The sequence below is a fragment of the Camelus dromedarius genome, chromosome 15 (genome assembly GCF_036321535.1).
Source record: "Camelus dromedarius isolate mCamDro1 chromosome 15, mCamDro1.pat, whole genome shotgun sequence".
NCBI lineage: Eukaryota > Metazoa > Chordata > Mammalia > Artiodactyla > Camelidae > Camelus > Camelus dromedarius.
In genome coordinates this window covers 46163800-46188932 of record NC_087450.1, presented here as the reverse complement: position 1 = coordinate 46188932, position 25133 = coordinate 46163800, and the positions used below count along the sequence as shown (strand labels likewise).

General features: G+C 36.4%; 1 protein-coding gene across 1 annotated transcript in view; it reads left to right on the top strand.

The window, feature by feature from the left end:
* The window catches only part of RAB10 (RAB10, member RAS oncogene family), a 63054-nt gene extending 43784 nt beyond the window's left edge, over positions 1 to 19270 (top strand). Inside the window, exons 3-6 of the mRNA XM_010991201.3 lie at positions 10778 to 10916; positions 14930 to 15019; positions 15347 to 15448; positions 16745 to 19270. Of these exons, the coding sequence (XP_010989503.1) occupies positions 10778 to 10916; positions 14930 to 15019; positions 15347 to 15448; positions 16745 to 16828 (415 nt within the window). The 3' untranslated portion in view covers positions 16829 to 19270. The remainder of the gene's footprint in view (positions 1 to 10777; positions 10917 to 14929; positions 15020 to 15346; positions 15449 to 16744) is intronic.
* Positions 19271 to 25133: the final 5863 nt, after the last annotated feature.

Below are 25133 nucleotides of genomic sequence, written 5' to 3'. Positions count from 1 at the left end.
TGCAAAGCTATAGTTGGAGAGTTAGAAGGAGATTTAGAAGAGAACAATGTCCCAGAATGCAAAAGACAGTTTCAAAAAGTTTGGTGTAATTAGAAGTAGAATGTGTCTAACCAGAATGTCTTCATTTCCTGACCATGTAGTTAGAAATACAATCTTTATAACATCCTTAAAATTTAATACAAATTTAAATAAAATTTAGACATTTTAAAGCATTTTCTAATATTTAATGATTCTTTTTGAAGCATAATCTACTTGATCATTGATTTTTCCCCCTTTGAGAAATAATTCAGCAAATGAAATATGCTTCATATTCTCTTTCATTATAATTAAAGTGACCTCAAGGGAAAGGATGTCAGTTACTTATTCTGAGTTTCAACTAGCTCCCCCCTCCCTTTATTTTTAGCCCCACATCTTATTCTGAACTTGACCCTACATAACATGTTTCAAGCCCCTCATAGGCTCTGCCTCAGTGATTGCCTCTCTTCTCAATTGTACGCAATTTAAGACAATTTTCAAACTTTTTTGACAGTAAGATACATTTTACATTATGACTCTGTGACTTAATATACATGTACATGTATATGTAAGTATGTATATAACAGAAACAAAAGCATACAAGACAATGTTTTTTTCAGGTATACTTTTCTTTATATAATATATAAAACCTTTGCCCTGCTGAGTATGTCCTGTTCCTGCTTCTATACTCTGTCTTCCACAAACTTTCCCTTCTCTTTCTTGACCTTGTGGCTTTAAACATTATTTTCCCCTATCATTTTAGTCTCTGTAGCTTTTAGGAGTAAACATAACAACTAACGCTTGTTTTTAAAAAGAGAGCCTTCCTCAGAAGATGCTCTTTTGGAATAGTAAGTCGTCCTGTGTGTCCTTCAAGATTAATCTAGAAAAGATGTCTCCTGTACCCATAAAACTCAAGTATTATACAGAAATGGTAACATTTCTAATTTAGAGGTAATTTTTAGATATTTTAAATAGAACCTCTCTCAGGAAAAAAAACACTTCAGAAGGAAAATTTGATTTAGTTTAGGTGTTCATGTATACAGCTGACTGCTTTTAATTTGAAATATCCATTTTCTAACAAAGTTTCGGAGTGACTGGTTACAATTTATGATTAATAGTTTTTAATAGGTTAGCATTATGCCAACTGATTTTATTTCTTTGGGTTGGCATGCTTATAACATTATAGGGAGAAAAGAAGTCATGTAGCGCCAGGTTAAGAGATCTGGGATAAGCCACGTAGTTCAAGAATGCTTTTATATTAAAACCCCATTGCTCGTAACTTATGATGACAACAAAATTCAAAATGCTGTCCTCAGCTTTACTGCTTTGCTTCCAGTTGCTACTAAAAAGCACAGTGATTTTTCTCTCTCTCTAGTTTGAATGAATGTATTTAGATTCTTGTTTTGGCATCAAAAATTCTTATTCTGTGTTTGAATATTAGTTTTGGAAGCTTTCTTTAGTCTGTGCTAAAGCTTTGTCTTATTTTTCTTTCCTTGAATGATCTTCACTTCTCCCTTTCTTTCCAGGAATCTTCTAGGTTAGCTGTTACATAACAGTGTAGATGGGTCTCACTCTGTCCAAGGCACATGTGGGTAGGCCTAAAATTAGCTTGTTTGGTTGATAGAGAAGCAGCTGTGGCTTTTAAAGTCTCAGATCTCTAGAAAGTTTCTACCACAGTATCTCTTGCTGTCTACATTTTCCATAGAGCAGTGGGTCCTGCCAGGAAAACAGTCAGTGACTCTGAGTCTCCCTTTTCTTTCTCTTTTTGTTTTCTTGTTTGTTTTTGTTGTTGTTTGTTTTTTTTTAAGGGGGGGGGTCAGAAATTTTTGCCACTGTTAGCATCTGTATCTTGTACCAGCAGCAAATTTTAACCTTCAACACAGTTTCCAGAAACCAGTAGTATCACATTGTAGAGGAATTAACCATTTACCTACACAAAGTGCCAGTTAACATGGGAGTCATCTTTGAGTCTTCCCATTCCGTTAACCCCAACATCCAACTTAGCAAGTACTGTTGATTATGTTTCTAAAATACGTCTGGACTCCACACACAATATGCCACATCCGTTGTTATCCCCAGTCCAAGTCACTGTTACTTTTTGGACCATTGCAGTAGGCTTTTAATATTCTAATAGGTCCTTACTTCCCCTTTTGCCTTCTTCCATTACTTTCCCATGTGACAGCCATAGAAACCTTTTTCAGATGTAAAACTGATCATGGTTGTCATTCCTTCACCTGTTTATAACCATTTTGACTTTACATTATATTTCAAATGAACGTCTAAATTCCAAATCCAAACTCCTTCCGCAGTTTAGAGTGGGCCCCCGCCCACCGTTCTGACCTTATTTTGTGCTCCCTTGTGTATATACTCTCTACCCCTAGCTGATCTCCTTTCTATTCCATGAACATAGCAAGCTCTTTTCCAATTTAGGACCTTTGTACATGCCCTGTAGACCCCCCTCAACCCACCCAACTGTAGCTAGACTAAGCATTCTGAGGTACCACTCCATTCCAGAGGCTTCCCATTTCAACAGAAATAAATTTGAAAACTCCAGGTTTTGGCCACTGCCCCTTCTGACCTCTTACCAGTTTTGTTCCAGCCCCTGTGGCCATTTTTTTCCTTTCGTGCATATGCTACACGTGTTCCCATCTGAGGGCCTTTGTAATTCAGCTGTTCCTTCTGCTTGGAATGCTTTTCATCAGATCTTTGTGCTGCTGCCTTCTCTCGTTCAGTCTCAGTTCAGTATTATTCTCTGAGAGAGCCCCTGCATGATGGACTAGCTAAACCAACCCCAGTCTTCTAGGCACTGTCACATTTATTCTAGTTTATTTATGTCATAGCAAGTTTTAGTATCTAAATTTGCCATATTTTAAAAATATATTCCTTATTTTCCCCTCAACCAGAATGTAACTTTTTGAGGATAGGGATCCCATTTGTCTGATTTGTGGTTATATAATCACCACCTACAACAGAGCCTGGCAGATACAGATGCTGAATAAATACTTGTTGACTCAATGTTCATACTTCACTTCTTACCTTAAGCATCGGCTCTATAGAGAAGTCCTCCCCGATCGTTCTATCTAGATTACTTCCTTCCTCCCCCCATGTTATTCTTCACCACTCCACCCTGTATACCTTGTTTAACATTTATCACAATTTGGGATTAGATATTTACTTAACTTGTTTGTTCCTGTCCCAACTGGAATGTAAGCTCTGCAAGGGCGGGTATCAGGCTTTTGATCTCGACCCTTTTTGGGGGATGAAGATGAGCATAATTTAAACCCATGGTATTTAGAGTGTAGAGAAATAGCATATATGTGAGGAATAACTTTATTATGTTACCAAAAGCACAAAGTTAATAAATTTGGGATCTCTGCCTTACAGAGCAGATTAATGTTGTCTCTGGCCTGTTCTAGTGCTGTCATTGCTGAGATTAAAAATACCAGTTATAATAGCAGCCAGACTACACAGCTTCCCTGACCCTGCATGTGGGACTAACAATTAAGGAAATAAGCTGTTTTAGTTCCTGGGAAAATATCACTTCTTCCATTATATGTCAGTTGGGAAAAAAAGGATTTTACAGCATTCTCTCAGCTGGGTATCTGTTATTTTATGTCAGGAAAATTCAGTTGCCATTGGTTTATAATTTCAGAAATGTGATTATGCTTTGTAGACTGAGAAGAAAAAAATTTTAATAGAAAAGGAAAACCAAGGGAGTGGTTTTGAAAACAGGCTCAAAACCCTGTGTAATATGGTGACATAAAAAGATAATGTGAACATATGGAATGTTTAATTGCTCTTCAGATAATCAACACCTGCTTTTGCTTCTTGGTGTCAACCTGCTGTCTTTAGACCTTGACTGTATGTGTGTATGCAAACCTAAAAATGTTTTGAGCATGAATAAGCAGCTTTGACTATTTTTAGCCCCGAGCAAAGGGTCACCAGTTAGCCTTAAGGTAGTGAGGCAGGGACTCTGTTTCTTGTTTGAAATAAATTGTTGACTGCCTTAACAGTTGGTAGGAGCTGGTATTAAGAGGATCAAGGAAAACGATAATTTTAAAAGTTAGCAAGGATAGCATAGGATGTAAGAGGTTTTGGAAGATGGAGGAGACAAAAATCAAAGCACAGATGGAGTAGCTTGCCATGATTATCTTTCTTTTCGGAGGGGTCATTAATATTTCAGTGTCTTTTATATTAGTATTTCATAACTAACCAGCATTATAATATAAAATTTCCTCTCAAGATGCCATTGTAGTTTCTTTACAGTGTGTTCTTTCTTGGTGGAGAATTTAGTCATGGATTTGACACTGGTGTGTATATAATTTACTAATTGTATAATGTGAATGTATGGGGAAGTAGGAAGCATGTAACAGCTAGAAGTGTTGAGGGTGTTACTCATAGTGGAATGCTGTGGGAGATACTCTCCCTAAATTCTTATTACTTATGACAGAAGTTGAGATGCAAAATTGAAATGTATCCCTTCTACGTTATAGCTCTTAGATATTGGAAACCCAGGTCCTGTACATTCTTTGTCTTGGACAAGTGCATTTTTGGCTGGGATTTTAGGTAGGAAACTTTAACCCCTCTATAAGGGGATAGAATTATTAGTTGATTTAAACTTCTTTTTACCAGTTCAGAAAAGAACTAAACTATATCTACTGTGATAGAACACATTTTTATTGTTTTTTTTTTTTATGAAAACATATATAATTACACCTTTTTTTAAGGCAACTTGTAACTAAATGGGTAAGATTAATAAAATAAAACAAGATTTTAGAATTGAGAAAAATGGAAGATGTAAAAATACTATCCCTGGAGGACAACTCATTTGCTGTGTCAGTTTGTGTCCCTATAAACTTCTTGGTGATTGGTGGCCAACACACAAAAAAAATGGGGTCAGGGAGGGAGGGCTACCAACAATGTATTGTTAATTCTTTTTAGAAATAATGTAGAGAAAGGAGGAAAGAACAGATCATAACTAATGCACTGTAAGTTTTCATTAAGCTACTTGTAATGCTTCTAATTAGTTGACAGAACAATTAAAGGTAATGGAGATAAAAATTGTGGTCTAAGAACATATATAAATACAAATGCATACATATACGTATGTACGTACTTGTGTGTGTGTGTGTGTGTGTCGCGTCTTACTGATCTAACCTAATTTAAGGGTACAATGTAGAATTGAGACTGAGTCAGTTAAATGGTTTTTGTTAAATGACATTTCTTTTGGCAGTTTTTAGATAGATATTTCATTACCTGCTAGCTGCTTTTGCACACACACACCCATTTTTAACATGGTAGACAGAACAACTTTTCTGAAACCAGGTTATTTCTTTTTGTAAAACCTTCCAGTGGACTTCCCATCTCACTCAGAGGAAAAGCTGAGGTCCTTGCCAAGGCCTATAAAATCCTATACGATTTGCACTCCCTTCCCCATCTCTCTATCTCCTTACTAGTCTACCTTCACTCATTCCATTCTAGTCACGTTGATCTCCTTACTGTTCTTCAACCATGCTTCAGAACCTTCGCACTTGTTCTTCCCTCTTCTTGGAACGCTGTTACTGCAGGTATTTATATGGCTCACATCCTTATTCCCTTCACCTCCTCTCCCTTGTTTACAATTTCGCTTGCTTACACCATCCCCAACATCAGTGCCTAGTCTCTACTTTTTGCCTTTTTGGCACTTTTCCTCCTGAAGAAGTGTAATTCCAGAAATAAATTTCTCCCTTCTTCCCTTCCTCCCTCCCTCCCTCCCTCACTCCCTCTCTCTCTTCCTTCCTTCCTTTTCTTTCTCTTTTTCTTTCTCTCTCTTGTCTCTCCCTTTCTTCCTTCCTTCCTTCCTTTCTTTCCCAACCCCCAATAGAATATAGACTCTTAATAAGGGAGGAATTTTTGCTCTGTTTACAGCTTTTTCTCTAGAGCCTAGAGTAGTAAATACTGGTAGAGTGAATAAATGAGATTTTTGTGTTATTTTAAAGGGCAAATCCATATACTTTGACATGAAGTGGGCAAGTGACAAGGCTGAGATTCTCTTAAGAAAATTGAGAAGTCCAGCCAGATCTTTAACTTGGCTTAATGAAAAACCATTTTATTTTACCTTTATGCAGAAATAGGCTTCAGGCAAAGTCATGGTTTTCCTTTTAAGGCAGTATTGATTACAGCTTAAACATAGACAAGTGTTAACTTGAGAGAGCTCTTCATGCCATAGACGTAGAGCATCTACAGAGGTCGTTATTATTTAGGACATCTTTGAAAGCACAATTAAATTTTGAGTCACATATAATGATACTATTACATCTTTGCATATTTTTATGCTATTGGTTCTTTGGGGTTATCTGTAACAAATAACTTCAGTTATCCCTCCTAATTGTGAGTGAAAAAACCAAAGATCCAGGAAGGTTAAATACCTTCAAGGTCACCCAGCTGAAAGGATTGGAACCTGAGGATAAACTTGGATCTGACTCCAGTCCCATGTTCTGTATGTATTCTTGCATAATGCCTAGCACACAGTAGACACTTGGTATATATTTGAATTGATGGATAAATAGATAGATGGCAGATGTGTGAACATGTAATGTACACCACAGTTAAGTATAAGGAATATTGATGTATTGGTAGTTCTGTTATATTCCTTGCTACTCATATTTTTAGGCATGTGAGCATTATTTTTAAAATATGTGTATTTTCAAGGGTTCTGTGACTAGATTGGAGTGCCTTGATTTTAAAATTTAATGAAGAACCTGCTGGGTAAGATTTTGAAATACTGATTCATTAACAGACATTCGAGTACTTACTCACCATGTAGATACTGTGGATTCTGCAGTGAACAGTACAGATCTCTGATGGAACTTGTATTTTAGAGGGCATGGAAGGCAGTGAATAACTCTGTAATAAGTGGTATGCAGAGAAGTAAAGTAAGGAGATGGAATGGAGAGAGTCTGGATGACTATTTAAATTGGATGGGCAGAGAAGACTTCATTGAAAAGGTGATGGTTAAAATGCAGAGATGAGGAGCCAATCATGTATAGGCTGTGGGCAAAGTGAGTATAGAGGCTCTCAGGTGGGGCCAAGTTTGTGAATTTGAGGACATGAGAAAAATGTGGCTCTAGCTGTCAGGGAAAGGAGTGCCTCAGAATTTGGGTGAAAAGTGCAAATCCAGTAGCACTTTGTAAACTTCAGGGTAAGAATTTTGGAATTGGTCCTGGTAATAATGAATTGCCACTGGGAGTTTTGGTTTGTTTTTTCAGCCTAGTCATGTTTTCCATTTGTTTGTTTTGTAATGGCTTTATTGAGACATAATTTATATCTTATAATTCACTCATATAAAGTGTACAATTAAATAGTTTTTTAGTATGTTTACAAAATATATTCACCATTATCACAATTTGAGAACATATTTATACTCCTGGAAAGAAACTCCATACCCTTTAGCAGTCTGCCCATCCTGCCCAAACCCTTCAGCCAGGGCAACCACTAATCTATTTTCTGTCTCTGTAGATTTTCTATTCAGGACATTTCATATAAGTGGAATTATACAATGTGTTTTTTTCTGTCTGGTTTCTTTCACTTTAACGTAATGCTATCAGGGCTCATCCATGTTGTAGCATATATGAATGTTTCATTACTTTTTATGGCTGAATAACATTCCATTGTATGGATATACCTTATCAGTGTATGATTTGCAAATATTTTTTTCCCTTTTGTGGGTTTTCTTTTTCTTGATAGTGTCTGTGGAACTACAGATCTTTTTAATTTTGACGAGATCCAGTTTACTTATTTTTTCCCCATTGTTTGTGCTTTTGGTGCAGCGTATCTGAGAAACAGTTGCCAAAGCTAAGATCATGAAGATATCCCCCTATGTTTTCTTACAAGAGTTTTAGAATTTTATCTCTTACATTTAGGTCTTAGATCTGTTTTAAATTAACTTCTGTATAGGGTATGAGGTGGAGTCCGACTTCATTTTTTTGCTTAAAGATAGCCAGTTGTTTCAGTTCCATTATTTCCTCAGTGAAGCTATTGGAAATTTTTAAGCAGAAAAATGGTAAGATCAAACTATATTTAAAGAAGATGACTTTGGCTACTGTGTAGAGAATGTCAGCTCCTACACCTCTGAATGTTAGAATGCTAGCAAAAAAGATTCTGAGAATGAGCAGAAACGTGGTTTCTGAAAAGTCATGAGAATAAAATGTTTCAAGAGAAAGTGGTAACTCTGTAGAACCCTGCTGAATGATTACTGTACGTATAAAGGGACTAGATACTGGCTTTGCCAATCAGACTGAGGAAGAGCAGTCTTGGTAGAATTGTAGTAATAGCAGTTGGATTAGAATTCGTTAAGGAATAAATTTGAAGAGGCAGAAACTAGAGGTAACTATTTAAAGAAGTTTGCTAGGAAGACTTTTTTTTTGTAGGTGTAGACAAGCTTGTCCTAAATTGTATACGGAAATGCTAGAATAATTAAAATAACTCTGACAGAAAAATAAGTGAGAGGAACTAGTCTACCTGATTTTAAGACTTTTTTAGCTACATTAATCAAGACAGTGCCATATTGGCAGAGGCATAGATACACAGGTCATTGTAACAATAAAAAACCCAGAAATAGATTGAACCATGGCCTACTGGTTTTTGCCATAGGTGTAAAAGCAATTCAGTGAAGAAAGGATATTTCTGTAAAACATTTTCAACAAATGGTGCTAGAGCATTGGGCATCCATGAGCAAAAAGGTGATCTTCTACTTAAAATTCATACTTTGTGCTAAAATTAATTCAAACTGTATCATTAATTTAAATATAAGATGTAAAACCTTAAGACTTAGAAGAAAACATAGGAGAAAATTTTGGGGACATAAGATTGGGTGAGAAGTTCTTGGACATAACACTAAAACCACAACCCATAAAAGGTAAAAAATCAATAAATTGGACTTCAACAAAATAAAAATTTTTTGCTCTACAAAAGACTTTGTCAAAAGAAACTAGTTACAGACTTGGAGAAGATATTTCCAAACCACATACCTGACAGAGGACTTGTATGAAAAAGAACCTTCAACACTCAATAGTTTTGTTTTTTTTAAGGCAAACTATCCAATTAGAAAATAGGCAGAAGATATAAATAGACATTTCACCAGCAAGAATAGATGGATGGCAGATAATTACATGAAAAAATATTTATCATTAGCTGTAGAGAAATACAAATTAAAATGATGAGCTGTCACTATGTGCCCTGTTAGAACAACTAAAATATAGTGAGAAAACCAAATGCTGAGGAGGATGCAAAGAAACTGGATCTCTCATACATTGCTAGTGGGGATGTAAAGTGGTACAGCCACTCTAGAAAAGCTTGGCAGTTTCTTAGAAAGTTAAACATATATTTACCACGTGGCTCAGCAGTAACATTCCTGAGTATTCATCTCAGAGAAATGGAAGCTTTTGTACATGAATATTCATATCAGCTTTACTTGTAATAGCCCAGAACTGGAAACAACACAGGTCCTTCCACAGGTGAGTGATTAAACAAATTGTGATACATCCATACCATGGAGTATTACTCAACAGTAAAATGGAACAGACTAGTATTACATGCAACAACTTGGGTAAATCTCAGTAGCATTATGCTAGAAAAAGTAAACGACCATTTCAAAAGGTTGCATTCTGCATGATTCCTTCTATATAACATTCTGGAAATGGAAATGGAAGACAGATTATTAGCCAGGGTGTAGGGACTTGGGTTGCGGGGGAGAGGAGTGATACAACAGTTTTCTGTCGTATTTGTGATGGTGAATACACAGATCTTTACCCCCTGAAAAAATTGCAGAGAACACACAAGTACCTGTAAAAAAGTGAACTCTAAATAAGGCCTATAGATTGTACCAATGTGAATTTCCTGGTTTTGCTTTTGTACTATGATGTAAGATGTTACCATTGAGGAAAGCTGAGTGAAGGGGAGACAGGACTTCTTTGTACTGTTTTTGAAATTTTCTGTGAGGCAATAGTTATTTTAAAATAAAAGTTTTTTTGTTTTTTTAAGTTTGCTGGGAAGGAGAACAGAGTAGTGCAGTGTTAGTTGGAGGGGATTGTAGATTTGAGAATGGAATTTTTTATTTGTTTGAATTTTGCTTTTTAAGAAAAGATAGGGGAGACTAAAATATGCATATATGCGAATTATAATGATCCATAAAAAGAAGTGATGCAAACAAGAGGGAAAATTTTCAGGAGCAAAATATGTCTCTTAAATCTTTGGCCAGCCGGCATTGAAAAGTACTGCTATTCACATATTTTTGTCTTGTTATTCATAAATGAGGTTATCTTCACAGCTTCTTGTAAATGATTCTAAAGGTTAACTTGTTTATACTATCATATAGCCCTTTAATGTTCTAAAAATTCCACATGCTTTTGTATTACATTATGGAACTAGATAAATGGAATTCCAAGACTTTTTAAAATCACACTTACTGGTATTCATTTTATTATTCATAAATAACTTCAAGAATTTTATATGTCACTTTTGACTGTTTTCCCTTCCAGATTTTCACCCAGTATTGGTAGGTTGTTAATTTCCTTAGACTAAAAAGTATTTATGCATTCATATGTTTATGAATAACTTTAATTATTTACTGTTTAAGAATTAATTGAGTAATGGTTCTGTTGTGCTTTGTGTCATATAATGGATTTTAATCTCTGTTTTACCAAACTGTTCTACTGTCTTGCCCTTTATCTAGAATGTAGTAATATCCAAATGCTCAATACAAATTATTGGCTGTTTATTTCAGGGATACGGCAGGCCAAGAGCGATTTCACACCATCACAACCTCCTACTACAGAGGAGCAATGGGTATCATGCTAGTATATGACATCACCAATGGTAAAAGTTTTGAAAACATCAGCAAATGGCTTAGAAACATAGATGAGGTAAGACCTAGAAATTGCATAAACCCTACATAAGCACACATTTGTGCACTTAGTTAAGAAGAATAAGTATTCTAATTGATCTTTAGGATATAGTGTTACTATCACTATTATTGAGTATTTCTACTTGTTATAGGGTAGTGTTACTTTTTGGCCTACCTTTTCTTAAAATTTTGGGCAGATCTGTCTAGAATCCTATTCAAGGCAATTACCAAATTACCCTAAAACTCTATACAATGATCTTATAAGATGGCCCCAAATAGAAGCTACTAGTGGTTTAACACACCTCTCTAAACGAATTCTTTCTCAGTGAATTTTTATTGAGTGAATGAATTACATTTTCGATAGTAGTTTAAAAAATATATTTTTAAGTTATAAAAATGTCATATCACTTCTAGACATTTTGAAATATACAGAGTACTAATGTGGTAGAAACCTAACCAAGAAGATAGTGCCATATCATTTCATGTGAAGATGTCCATTTTTATAAAGTTAAGTTGTGTGTCAGAGCACGTCTGTTTCTGTGCTCCAGCATAGGTAGCTTCTTGTTGGAATTACTTTTCATGTCTTATTGTTGCCTTCTGTGCTTTGAATTTCATTAAGACTAACTTTTAAAAGCAAGTTTTGGCTGGATACACAAAGATCAAGTCTTAGCCAGTATTAGACCCAGGATAATAATATCTTCAGTGGTAGCAATCCTAAAGGCTCATGACTAACTTTTCCATTTCTACAAGAAGCCTTTTAGTATTTAATATCAGTTAATGACACAGATTTGGAAACAAGCAGAAGCCTCCATTTTTAATTGCCTTAGCCTTTATTTTATAGTTTAGCCAAGTAGCATGTGTAATAAGAGCAGTTTATATAGAGACTATGCAGTGTTGTAGCAACAACCAGTTTTCCGATTCTGTGATATCACCTGACACTATTCTGACACTAACTACTCAGTCTTAGCATCAGACTCCACATGTCTAAGACCCACAGATTGCTCTTCCTTCATTTGCAAGTCCTGTGTCCCCAGACTTACCTGCACTTTTGTCTGACTTGGCTGCAAATTTCAGGGTTCTCATGATCCATTTTCAAGTTCGATAGTTTACTCAAATGACTCTCAGAACTCAGGAACACTATATTTATGATTTTGTTGTAAAGGATGCAGTTCTGAAATAGCTACGTAGAAGAAATGCATGGGCAATGCATGAGTATTAGAAAACAGAGCTTCCAGGCTGTCTCTGGACATGTCACTGCCTTGGCACCTTTTTTTTTTTTTTTTTAAGTATTTTATTTTATTTTATTTTATTTTATTTTATTTTATTTTATTTTATTTTATTTTATTTTATTTAGTTTTATTTAGTTTTATTTAGTTTTATTTAGTTTTATTTAGTTTTATTTAGTTTTATTTAGTTTTTTTATTTACCAATATTCCCAACTTTTTTTTTAATTGAAGTATAGTCAGTTTACAATGTTGTGTCAATTTCTAGTGTGCAGCGTAAAGTTTCGGTCATACATATACATACATTCATTTTCATATTCTTTTTCATTATAGATATTGAATACAGTTCCCTGTGCTATACAGTAGAAATTTGTTGTTTATCTACTTTATATATAGTAGTTAGTATCTGCCAATCTTAATCTCCCAATTTATCCCCCCGGCAACCACAAGTCCTCTTGGCACCTTGATGTGTTCCCCAACCTGGAAGATACCTCAACTTCATTGTTTCCAGGTTTTAATGGGAGCTTCATTACATAGTCATGGTTAATTAAATCATTGGCCTCTGGTAATTGAACTTAATCTCTAGCCCCCTTCACTTCCTGGGATTGTGGGTCTGAAAGTTCCAACCCTCAGTGTTTGGTTCTTTTGGTGACCAGCCTCTATTATGAAGCTCTGTAGGGACCCTGCCATGAGTCCTTCATTAGCATAAATTTAGGTTAATAGAAAACAGATTGTTATGAATAACAAAAGATACACTCTTATCACTCACGAAATTAGGAGCTCTGTGCTAGGAATGAAGACAAAGACCAAAAATATGTTTTTATTATGCCACAGGCATATGCATTTAACTTGATAGGCTGGATGGCTTAAGCTTCTCTGCATGAGAACTAAGATACATAAAACCCAGCCATAAAAAAAAAAAAAAAAACCTTCTGATATGTAAGAGATTGACTTTGGCTAATTTTCACTATGTTATAGAAATTAAAATTTTAATAGCTGAATTGATCCAGTAGCATTTAAGAAAAGCTTATATATCGTGATCAAGAGGAATTTACCTCAGGATGCAGCATATGAATCAGTCAGTGTAATACACCATATTAATAAAAGATGAAAAGCATATGATCATGTGAACAGACACCCAAAGAACAATTTGACAAAATCAAGCACCCTTTCGTGATAAAAAACACTGAACAAACTAGAAATAGAGAGAACTTTCTTAGCCTAATGAAAGATGTCTGTGAAAGTCCCACAGCCAGCATCATACCTGCTCCCTATAATCAAGAACATGATTAGGATGCCAGCTCTGGCTACTACTGTTTAACACTATACTGGAGGTTCTAGCCAGGGCATTTAAGCACAGGAAAAAAGGAGGGGGGCACCCAGATTGAAAGGTAAAGCTGTATTTGTAAATGATGTGATCTTGTATGTAGAAAATCCTAAGGAATCCACGCACATCCACCAAGAAATGAAACTATTAGAACTAATAACAAACAAGTTCAATTAGGTTGCAGGAAACAAATATCAGTATACAGAAATCAGTTGTATTTCTATACACTAGCAGTGAATAATCCAAAAATGAAATTAAGAACATAATTTCATATACAATATCATCAGAAAGAGAAAAAGAAATGAAAAATTTAACCAAAGAAGTACAAGGCTTATACGTTTTGAAAACCATAAAATGTTGTTAAAAGAAATTAAAGAAGATGTAATTATTTTGTATTTTTTTCTCTTTCATTGCGTGTGCTTTTGGTGTCATACCTAAGAATTCATTGCCAAGTCCAGTGTCATATAAGTTTTTCCTTATGTTTTCTTCTACGAGTTTACAGTTCTGGGTCTTATATTTAGGTCTCTGATCCATTTTGAGTTCATTTTTGTATATGGTATTAGTCAAAGCTCCATCTTCATTTTTTTGCATGTTGATGTCTGTATTCTCAACACCATCTGTTGGGAAGACTATCCTTTTCCCCATTGAGTGGTCTTGGCACTCTTCTTGGAAATCACTTGATGGCGTATATGAGGGTTTTTTTCTAGACTCAATTCTGTTCCATTTGTCCATATCTGTTTTTATGCCAGTAACACACTGTTCTGATTACTGTAGCTTTGTAGTAAGTTTTGAAATCAGTAAGTATGCATCTTCCATACTTCTTTTCAAGATCGTTTTGGCTGTTCAGGGTCCCTTGAAATTCATACCAATTTTAGAGATGGATTTTTCTTTTTCTGCAGAAGATGTAGTACTTTGGTGGAGCAAACATTTATTTTAACTGATGTTTGTGCATGAGATCCCCTGGCAGTATAGCTTTTTGCGACTTTAAGGGCTTTGTAAAATTTTTAATTAAGGCTTCTTAATAGGGTAATACACATTATCCAGAATCATGATCCAGCTTAGATTTAGATTATGGGTAAGAAATTACAGTTTCAAATCTTTTGCATATATCCTCTCTTTTGTTGAGAACATAACTAGAAACTAGACAGCCTTCTATAGGGGGGAAGTAATATTTGACCAGGGATATGCCTTAGGAATTGTGTTTATTTTTCTAGATAGTTTAAGAATTTGTATAGGCTTTTAGCATATGGTTTCAAGATGACTGCTTTAAAACTTTCAGACTATAGATGACTGAAGTGGAGAGGGAGTATAGCTCAGTGGTAGAGTGCATGCTTAGCATGCATGAGGTCCTGGGTTCAATCCCCAGTGCCTCTATTAAAAAAAAAAAGAAGAAAAGAAATTACACCATAAATTGAGAAAAAGTCATTTTTATTAAGCCATAATTCATGGTAGTGTGTAAATTAATTTTTTATTTCATTTTAGCATGCCAACGAAGATGTGGAAAGAATGTTACTAGGAAACAAATGTGATATGGACGATAAAAGAGTTGTCCCTAAAGGAAAAGGAGAACAGGTAAGCTCTGAATGAAACTAATATGCTGCCCTTTCCTTGTGAAGATGGTATTGCATTTGATTGTTGATTGTTTTTACCATAGTGGTGATGGAGTCCACTGAGCTATTCACATTCTTTTTAAAATGCTGTTGGAAACAACAGCTTATTGTTTGAGTTGATTTTTTGTTTGCTTATTTTTGAAGGAGTCTTGGCCCATCGAAATAACCTGTTTTCTATAACCTAGTTGAGACTGTTACCTTTAGAATAATAATATCATTTAAGATACAAAAGTCATCAGTTGGCAACCTATATTGATAATTTTATGATGATATTTTGCTTTTGTTTTAGATTGCAAGGGAGCATGGTATTAGATTTTTTGAGACTAGTGCAAAAGCAAATATAAACATCGAAAAGGCGTTCCTCACGTTAGCTGAAGATATTCTTCGAAAGGTAAGTTTCTGTTTTTATTTACTGCTAAGGTACCTGGCGACACAGTTGAACTTTTAGGCTTTTCTAAAGTACTTGATTTACATACAGAAATTGGGTTTGGGTGGTACTGTTTCTAAACGTTTACCTGTCGCCAATATCTAATCCTCCAAAGTGAAGTAAGGAATTGGAACAGAGAGCCATCTAGAAATCTGTAGGATCTAGCAGTGGTAACAGTACTCCTACCTATTAAAATTCCTAGGTTTTAACAGGATAAAAACACTTACACACACACTAGCATGGATAAATCACCCAGGCTGATAGTAAAAGGAAAAAGAAGTCAGACACAAAAGAATATGTAAAATATGGTTCTATGTATATGAAGATCAGGAACAGAAAAAACAAATCAATGGTGATAGAAATCCAAGTACTGGTTCCCTTTAGGAGGGTAGTACTGGCTGGAGAGGGACGCTAGGGAGCCTTCTCGGGGCATGTTCTGTCCTGTGTTTTGATCTGGTGGTTTCATGGCGTATACATCACTAGGCACAGTGAAGACTTGAATACTTTACTGTAGGTATGCTATCCCTAAGAAAATTTTGCTTTCATACATACGGTATAAGCTATCCATTTAAAATAGTATGTTCTTCTGATTATAAAAGTAATATTTAGGATGTTGGGGAAATACAGGATTATACAAAGGGGAAAATAAAATCATTCATAAATTCACCTAAGGATTAATTACTACTGTTAACATTTTGGTGTTTCTCCTTTTCATTTTTTCTGTAACCATTTTTAACATGAATAATACAATTTTGCGTTTTGCCCCACCCTATTTTCTCCACTTAATGTTAGTATATCAGAGTGGAGATTGCCTTTTTAAAGCTATGGTACCATGATACAAGCTTCAGTCTCAAAAGGCAAGTAAAACTAAACAGAAAAGGGCTGTTTCACGTCTCTGAAATTAGACATGATCCATCACTGGCTTTATACATGTGCTAGATGCTGTTTAAGCAGTGAGTACTCAGGGGGGAGGGCTAGGGGTAACATCTCTTCACAGGAGTTAGGGCAGAGACTTCAGAAGCTCTACAAAGGGAAGCCAGGAGGCCTCTGGACATTTCCCAACGTGGAAGAAGAGGGCAAAATGAAGATCAGAAACAAAGCTTCTGTTTCTTTACTTTGCCTGAGAGAGAAAACCTATCTCATGTGACTGTAATTGCATTTTGTTACATAAATTAACATTTATGAGAATATTTCTATTGATCTTGGTTTACCCACGGCAGTGTTTTTTCACGGGCTGCTTTCCTTGTGTGTTTGTTGCAGACCCCTGTAAAAGAGCCCAACAGTGAAAACGTAGATATCAGCAGTGGAGGAGGCGTGACAGGCTGGAAGAGCAAATGTTGCTGAGCGGTCTCCTGTTCCATCAGTTGCCATCCACCACCCTGTTTTCTCTTCTTGCTGCAAAATAAACCACTCTGTCCATTTTTAACTCTAAACAGATATTTTTGTTCCCCATCTTAACTATCCAGTCCACCTATTTTATTTGTTCTTTCATCTGTGACTGCTTGCTGACTTTATAATTTTCTTCAAACAGAAAAAATGTATAGAAAAATCATGTCTGTGAGTTCATTTTTAAATGTACTTGCTCAACTCACCACTGCATTTCAGTTGTATTATAATCCAGTTCTTATCAACATTAAAACCTATAGCAATCATTTCAACTCTATTCTGCAAATTGTATAAGAATAAAAGTTAGAATTAACAATTTTATTTTGTACAACAGTGGAATTTTCTGTCATGGATAATGTGCTTGAGTCCCTATAATCTATAGACATAGCAAAAGAAACAAAAGCCAGGAAAACACTCATTTTCGCCTTGAATATGTAAATGGGGTTATTTTTGTCCTGTGCCTTATGTGGAAAGGAACTTCTTTGGTTTTTCCTTTTTTTTGTTTGTTTTGGTGGAAGCATGTGCAGGAGACATATCATCGAAATACAAAGCATTAAAATGTTTGTGGTTTGCTTGGCTGTAATATTCAAAGTAGTTAAGTGAGGACAAAGGGTAATGCAGAAAGGATGGCTTTGGTTTGCTGCGTCTCATTTAAGTGGCCTTGGTATTTAAAACTATTCCTACCGCCAGTTCTTTTCCTTGGCCACTTTTTCCTCGTGTCTCTTTCTGCATGCTGCTTTATTTGCTTCTCCCTCACCACTTCGTGGTATGAGTTATTTAAAAATGAAAGGGGCAAACTTGTAGGTTTGTCAGATTTAACACAAAGCACTGATTTAACTTGCTAAGTAAACTGAAAGATGAATTCTAACTGCCTACTATCAAATGTCAGTTAATTGTGTCTTCCTCTCATTTTCTGTCCCCTAAACCTTCTGTCCCAGATTCCTTTGTTTGCTGTTTGACTTCACGTTCCTCTTCTCCTTCCCTCATTGTTCCCTTCCTGTCTCTCCATTGAGTTTATGAAATGGAAGAGTTAATTGCATGCACTAGTGTTTGGAGGGTGTTGTGGTTTGTCTTTCTAATTAGGTATATAGCCTGTTCACTTTCCTAGAACAAATTTCTTAACCTAAATTTGAGTAGTCTCCACTTTGGCAACTCCTCTAGCAGTGTGGTAGCCCAGTAAAGGTTGTTTCAAAAAGGTGAGACAGAGGAGTGAAATTTATTAACATGTCTGCCAAATATATTGGGATTTGGCCTTTGAAGAACACTTTTTCAGTGTTAAGTTGTCTTTACCTTAAGATTAAGAAATACTTTAGACTATTATTAAGTCCTATCTTCACATCCCTTTGGAAAACTTGTATCACCATGGATTTGGGAAAAGGACAACAAAGGCTTTTCATGTAAAGATAAGATCTTTAGCTGTCTCTCACCCTGTCCTTTTTTTTTAAACTTCATTTTTCTAGTTTGGCTTCATTGCTTATCTTTAGGATAGGGTAAGTTAGGTTTGCTATGCTGCTAGCATCCTAAGATGATACCTTTGTTGAAATAATTGTGAATAGCATGATTCATTTCTAGCAGAGGCTGAGTTTAGGACAGCAGCTTCCATTGAAAAGTCTTTCTGTGTCGTGAATAGCATTTTAATGCCCTCTTGGCGCACATAAACAACACAGGGACGTATCTTCTATGAACATCCATGAATTTTTCAGATAGTGCTCTAAAAACAGTTTTATATGCCTCACTGGTGGTTGTTGATAGGTTTTCCCCTCACTTGACTTTATCATTGTTTACTACTAGTAAAAGCAGCATTGCCAAATAATCCCTAATTTTCCACTAAAAATAATAATGAAATGAAATGATGTTAAATTAAGCTTCTCAAAAAATTTTAGGTTAAACCTCCTCTTGTTGGATTGATTTTAATGTGTTTGTTGCTTTCCTTTATCTGGAATGTGGCAGTAGCTTTTTTATTTTTAACCCTCTTTAATCCTTATTCAGTTGAGTGACTTAAGGTTTGAGAGCTAAACACTGGGATTTTTGGGTAACAGACTGACAGTTTTGTTGTTCGCATAATTATAATCGGCATTGTATATAGAAAGGATATGGCTACCTTTTGTTAAATCTGCACTTTCTAAATATCAAAAAAAGGGAAATGGAGTATAAATCAATTTTTGTATAACCTGTTTGAAACATGAGTTTTATTTGCTTAATATTAGGGCTTTGCCCCTTTTTCTGTAAGTCTCTTGGGATCCTGTGTAGAAGCTGTTCTCATTAAACACCAAACAGTTAAGTCCATTCTCTGGTACTAGCTACAAATTCGGTTTCATACTCTACTTAACAATTTAAATAAACTGAAATATTTCTAGATGGTCTACTTCTGTTCATATAAAAACAAAACTTGATTTCCAACTGTGTGGCTTGGTTTTCATTTATTTGTGGAGTTGAAGATGGAAGATTCCTTCTGAAAATAATGCAAAATAGCAAACTCGATGTTAGAGGAGCAGAAATAGAAGAGAAATAACTTTTTCAAGCTAGGAAAAGGTGGGAAGGCAATTTCAAGAATTATTTTCGGAAGAAACTGCATTAATAAAAAGATCCTGGTGTCAGAGCACAACCCTAGTCACTTGCCAGCTAACAATACTGGAATGTGCCAGAGGCCAGCTCTAACTGAAGGCAGTTTGTGAGCCAGGGCCACCAAGGTGGGCTGCATACTGAAGGGTGAATCCTTGTTTTTAGCAGTGACTGTCATCTGAAACATGTAAAGTGTTTCCTACTTTTTTGTGAACCATTCTCATGCTGGAGCAACAACTTTGGTTTTCTTCATATGTAGTAGTGGTGAAAGAAATGTTTGACCCTGTATTAAGGGCTCACTAGTCAATGAATATTTGTTAAGATTACCTCTGCTGGAAGGATATATGGGATATTTTCCATACTGCAGTTTTTATAAGGATCACCCAGAGCACTTTTAATGCTTCTGTATTCACTCCCGCCAGCATACATTCTTGTGTGCCTAGGGTGGGGCCGGTGATTCTGCCTTTGAGATTGGTACAGGAAAACAGACCATGACCTCTGCCCTTAAATTTATGATCTAGATTAGAAAGAAGAAGCAGTATTCAACTAACCATATATAAGAGCCAGATAGTTGTGATCCAGATTTTAAGTGCTGTATTAGTAGAAGAGCAAGTTCAGTTGGCGAGAGGAGTTGGGTGGCTTTTTGAGGGTAGAGGGACATGAATTGGTTCTTAGGTATGTGGACTGAATGGCTAGGGCTGAGAGGTTTGGAAGGGGCCACAAAAAAATTAGAAACAAGCTATGTTTTGCGTGGGAATCCAGGAGTCTCACTGGCCAGTGTGATAGACAACAGGGAGTCCTGGTCAGTCCTTGACAGTGCGGAGAGCAGCGTGTCTGAGAAAAATAGGTCTGGATGGGTTGCAAGAGGAAAAACCAAAGGGTTCTAGAGATCACATAGGAAGTTGAGCTATGAGTAGGACCTGACTAAAATGATGGCAGAGGGCAAGGTGACGTGGGCAGTGTTCAGGGGAGTGTGTGAAGAGGAAAGAGTATTTCTCGCCGACTAGGGAGCTGACTGGGTACTTGTGGCGCTGTTCTGGGTTCTCTGTGTTATATCAACAACCTGGAGTAGTAGTACCTTTTTTACACAATAAACACTTAGTTTCAGTAATTTGCTTAAGGTTGCACAGCCAATTGGTGCTGGAGTTGGATTTTGAAGCCAAGCCTGTTGCCTGTTCCCTATTTTCACCTTTACCTTATCACAGTTTCTGAGGATAAGGTCCTAAGGCTTGGTTATACTGATTATAATGGGGGTAATAAACATGTACCGGAGCCAACAGAAAGTGCTGGAGTGTAGCCTTACTTGATGAGTTAAAGTAGCCATTCAGCCTAACCTTGGCACCTCTGACAGAGTAATGCCCTTGAAAAGTATTCAGTTCATTACTTTTTACTTTAAGCCTGTATTATCCCTCACCACCTTGTTGATTGTATGATTGACTGGAAGTAAATGATGCAGTTGCTTTTCATAATTCTCTTCGTTGGCTTTCTGAGGCTATGTAGTTTGAGGGGGACTTTCATTACTTAATGGCTACAGCAGCGAGTAATAATAGTGAAGTAACTCAAAAGATAGGGGAGGGAGGAAAAGGCAGTTGGATGTAGTTTATGTCAACTTCCTAGGTGTATTTGAGATCAGCATGACTGTAAGACCAAGAGCCAGGTAGGGAATTGGAGTGTTCCAAGTGAAAGGATTGCCAGGACATTTAGTTTAGATCCGAAACTTCCAGCACCAAGATAAAAAGCGGTGGTGGGTTCCTGTTGTATCTAGTTATAGAGAGCATAACAGTTGCTAAGGAAAGAAAATCTGTAGCACAGAATCCAGAAACTTCTGCCATTAATTGTCATGAACTACAAAGTTAAAATGTCTCCAATGCAAGTTCATAAAATGCATAGATTTGCTTCTATTTTTCTTTTCCTTTTTTTTTTTTTTTTTTTGGATTTTAGTAAAACATGAGAGTAAATTGTAAATTGTTGTAAGTTGATGGCATTTCTACAGGGAGCTTAAGTAATAGAGTCAAGGTTTGTAGCTTTCTGATTTGACTTGCTATAGACAGTTTATTGCTTAAAGTAACTTTCTCATTAGACTGTGAAATGGTCTTGGTCTTTTGAGAGTAGTCTAGACAGTAGAGAGTAGTCCATCCAAGATGAAGCTCTTGTGAGTGCTTGAAGTGCAGGATTTTAGTGTTAAGTGAAAATGGTCCATTTGCTTTAGACCCCAGTGTGTAGGTAGCAGAGTTGATACTGATTTGAAAATGATAGGACCCAAGGGAGAGGCCATTTCACCTGTGCCTCTTCTGAAATGCCTGGAATATTCCATTACAGCCTCTTCAGATTCTCATTGTCAGTCACACAAACAACTCAGTCTGGAAGATTTTGAAGGCAGATGCTGCCATGAAACTACCCGGGTGATGCAGATGCTAATTGAGCAGTGCTTCCTCCAGGTGAGCTTACTGGGTGAGAGAGACAGACCTGGAGTAATTCTGTAGGGTACGGGGCTGCTCTTCTGTGCCTTCCACCATGGTTGTCCTACACATCTCTGCAAATGTGAGAACACTGGAGCATGGGCTGTTCATTCCTCCTGCTTAATCAGCACAAGCTAAGCTCTGTTTTTCCTCCTACCAGGCCACTTAAGAATTACCTAGAAAGTAAATATTTAAAGAATAAATTCCTAGGATAGTGATTGCTTTTTGTCAGTGTCTTGTCAGTTTAATTTGCAAACTCCCAAACACCGAATCTAAGAGAGTAGAGAAAACTTTTCTCCCCAACAATAGTAAACGAGAAGTTTCTCTATAAAGAAATATTTCAGCAAACATAGGAGAAATAGAATTAGAGTTTTCCTATTTTTCAACCTCTGATGAATTAATAGATCTAGGAATGGCTACTAGCATAACAAAGAGATCCAACAAAAAGAAATCTAGCATTTATGTATCTTCTGACCATGAACAAAACACACATACTAAGGCCATGCCAAAAACAAAACAAAACCCCCTCAAAACCTTCAGATCAAACCTCTGATCTAGATCCAACTATTAATTTATAGGAAATCTGAGGATAGAGGAATATATTAAACTACACCAATCAACAAAATCCAGACTGGCAAACTTTACAAGACGATTGATCTAATCTATCCAACAATTAAATTTCAATGGAGAGAGAGAGAGAGGTTGTAAGTTAACAAAAGACAGAAAAAGAAAAAAAATGGCAAAACTAAACCATAATGTGTTTAGGGAAGTACAGAGGTAACATACTATAAAGAATATTAAAGAGATAATTACTCCAAAAGTCAGGTGGGAATATTCTTAGCAGGGAGGGAGGAGTTATAAATGGTTGGGGCACACAGAGGGTTTGGGGACAGCAAAATCCTGTCCACTGGCATGGATGTTGCTTACAAGGGTGTTCGCCTTATAGCAATACATTAGTGTACACATTTGTTTCATGTAGGTTTTAAAATTTTGTATTTAACCATAAAGGGTGTTTGTGTGTGTGTGTGTGTGTTTATAATGATATCTAAGGGGCCGCAGTCCCTGCTGCTGAACTTCACTCCCCAAGAATTGTCAAGGAAACAACATAGCTGCCACCAATGCAAAATCTTTGCTAAGATCCGTATGGTGCAGCCTCCATTTCTTTGTTTCAGCAGGTTCTGCTGCAAATTCTGGTTTGGTGGTGGATCTCTGTTGCCTTGTCTCTAAAAGGAGGTGGACTAGGAAGCCTCAGAGACTCGATGTAAATATTCTATGATTCCGTGGTTCCCTTCTGCTGGATTAACCAAGACTCACAATACTCTCGTGGGTGGGCAAGGGTGAGTATGGAGAAACTATAAAGTAAATATGGAGTCACTGAGCCACCTTGTGACCATTCTTGGGAACTGCAGATCTCCATTGTGGCACCGGAAGTTTCCCCAGAGCCTGTAAGATCCATCATGAAGAATTTATGGTAAACACAGCCATACAAAATTAAATTCTCTCTCCAAACCCCCAATAAGATGAGAGTAAAAGAATTTTTAAAAATACAATCCTACAAAGACCAAAAAAAAAGAAAAAAGCAAAAGACATCTATGAGAATTTAAAATTTTATTTATGCAAATATTGCCCCAGGTGTTTAAAAAATGGGAGCGGAAAACAGAGTTAACTATTCTAGAGTGGAAGCTTACAATTCAACTGTTTTCAAAGGTGGATGCCAATAAATGGTGAGCAAATTTTCCCTGAATCTCACGAGTTCCAAGATTTAGAGGTACCAGGGTCCATGTAGAAGATAAACATGGTGGTGGTGGGTTAAAAATGGGTATGGGTAGAAAGTCTGTATAAGAAAGAATGGGATCCCCCGGTGTCCACCTCCCCCCACCCCTCACAGCCAAGAGTTCGCTTCCTAGAGGCTTATTTACAAAAATAGAATGACAGGGCCCGCAGATTTGAGGACACCAGGCACAGGGAAAGGTGCAGATGAGCCATAGGGTGAAAACCCAGGAGTTCAGTGGAAACTGCATCTTGAACAGTGGGCTCCCTGAGTCTTTCCTTCCTCTCCCCTCCCTTTCTCAGAATTTTTCCAACCAGACATGCAGCCAGGCCAAAGATAAGAAATGTCTTCTCTGAAAAACCTGGCCCAAGAGAAGAGACTCACAAATACTACCGTTGGAGGTTCACCAACTAAAAGGGAGGCTCTTTGCAGATTGTTCTCTGTCAAACGTCTCCAGTCATGAGAACAGATGAATGGACATGGTTTCCAATCTACTTAGGATATACATATGAAATCATTCCAACACAGAAAAGTATAGAAAAATTAATAAAAATTCACATACCTGACACTCAGGTTTAACAGATATTTGTCTTCAGTCAGATATTCAGTTCTTCGTGTTAACATAAATGAGAGAATAAAATAACAGACAAAAAACAGAAGAAGGAAACAAGGGGGAAAAAAACAATGCAGAAAACTAAATAAAAATCCCAAACTCACTTTAATTAATATTCTTGGATATGAGATGATATTGAATCCATAAAGCAAGACCAGGATGTCATAAACAAAAAAAAAGAAAAAAGAAAAAAAAGAAAAAGAAAAGAAAAAAAAAGAAAAGAAACAAAGAATGAGACAGAATTCTCCAAAATAAAAACTGTCAACTGGAATAAAAGATTCAAGAAAAGAATTAGAAGATAAAAGTCTAGGAAATCTCCTTGAAAAGAAAACACATAAAAAAAGTGAGAAATGGGAAGCAGGAGGAAATGATAAGAAATCTAGGCGCCCAAACCAAAGGCTAAAATTTGGCAAGTTGGAGGTCTAGAAAAAGAAAATAGAAAGGAACGCTGAAGGAAGGTGATTATCAGAGAGAGAATATAAGAAAACGTCTCAGAATTGAGGGATTTTAGTCTCCAGATTGAAAAAGCCTAGCACAAGAAAAAAACAAAAAAATTACCTGCACCCAGGAATGTCATCATGACATTTCAGAACTCCAAGGATAAAAGAGCATCCAGAGGGGAAAAATAGGTCACATACAAAAGACTCAAGAACCCGGGTGATATAAATGTTCCTAACATAACACTGAGACCTCGAAAACAATTCTGAGTGAAAAGGATGTTCTATGCAGAATTCTAAACTCATTTAAATTACTTGTAAAATGTGAAGTGATGTAATCAGATACACAAAAAGGTAAATGTTTCCTTCCCTTGCTCTCTTCCTCAGGACTCTATTGGATGACATAGTCCAGCAAAATAAA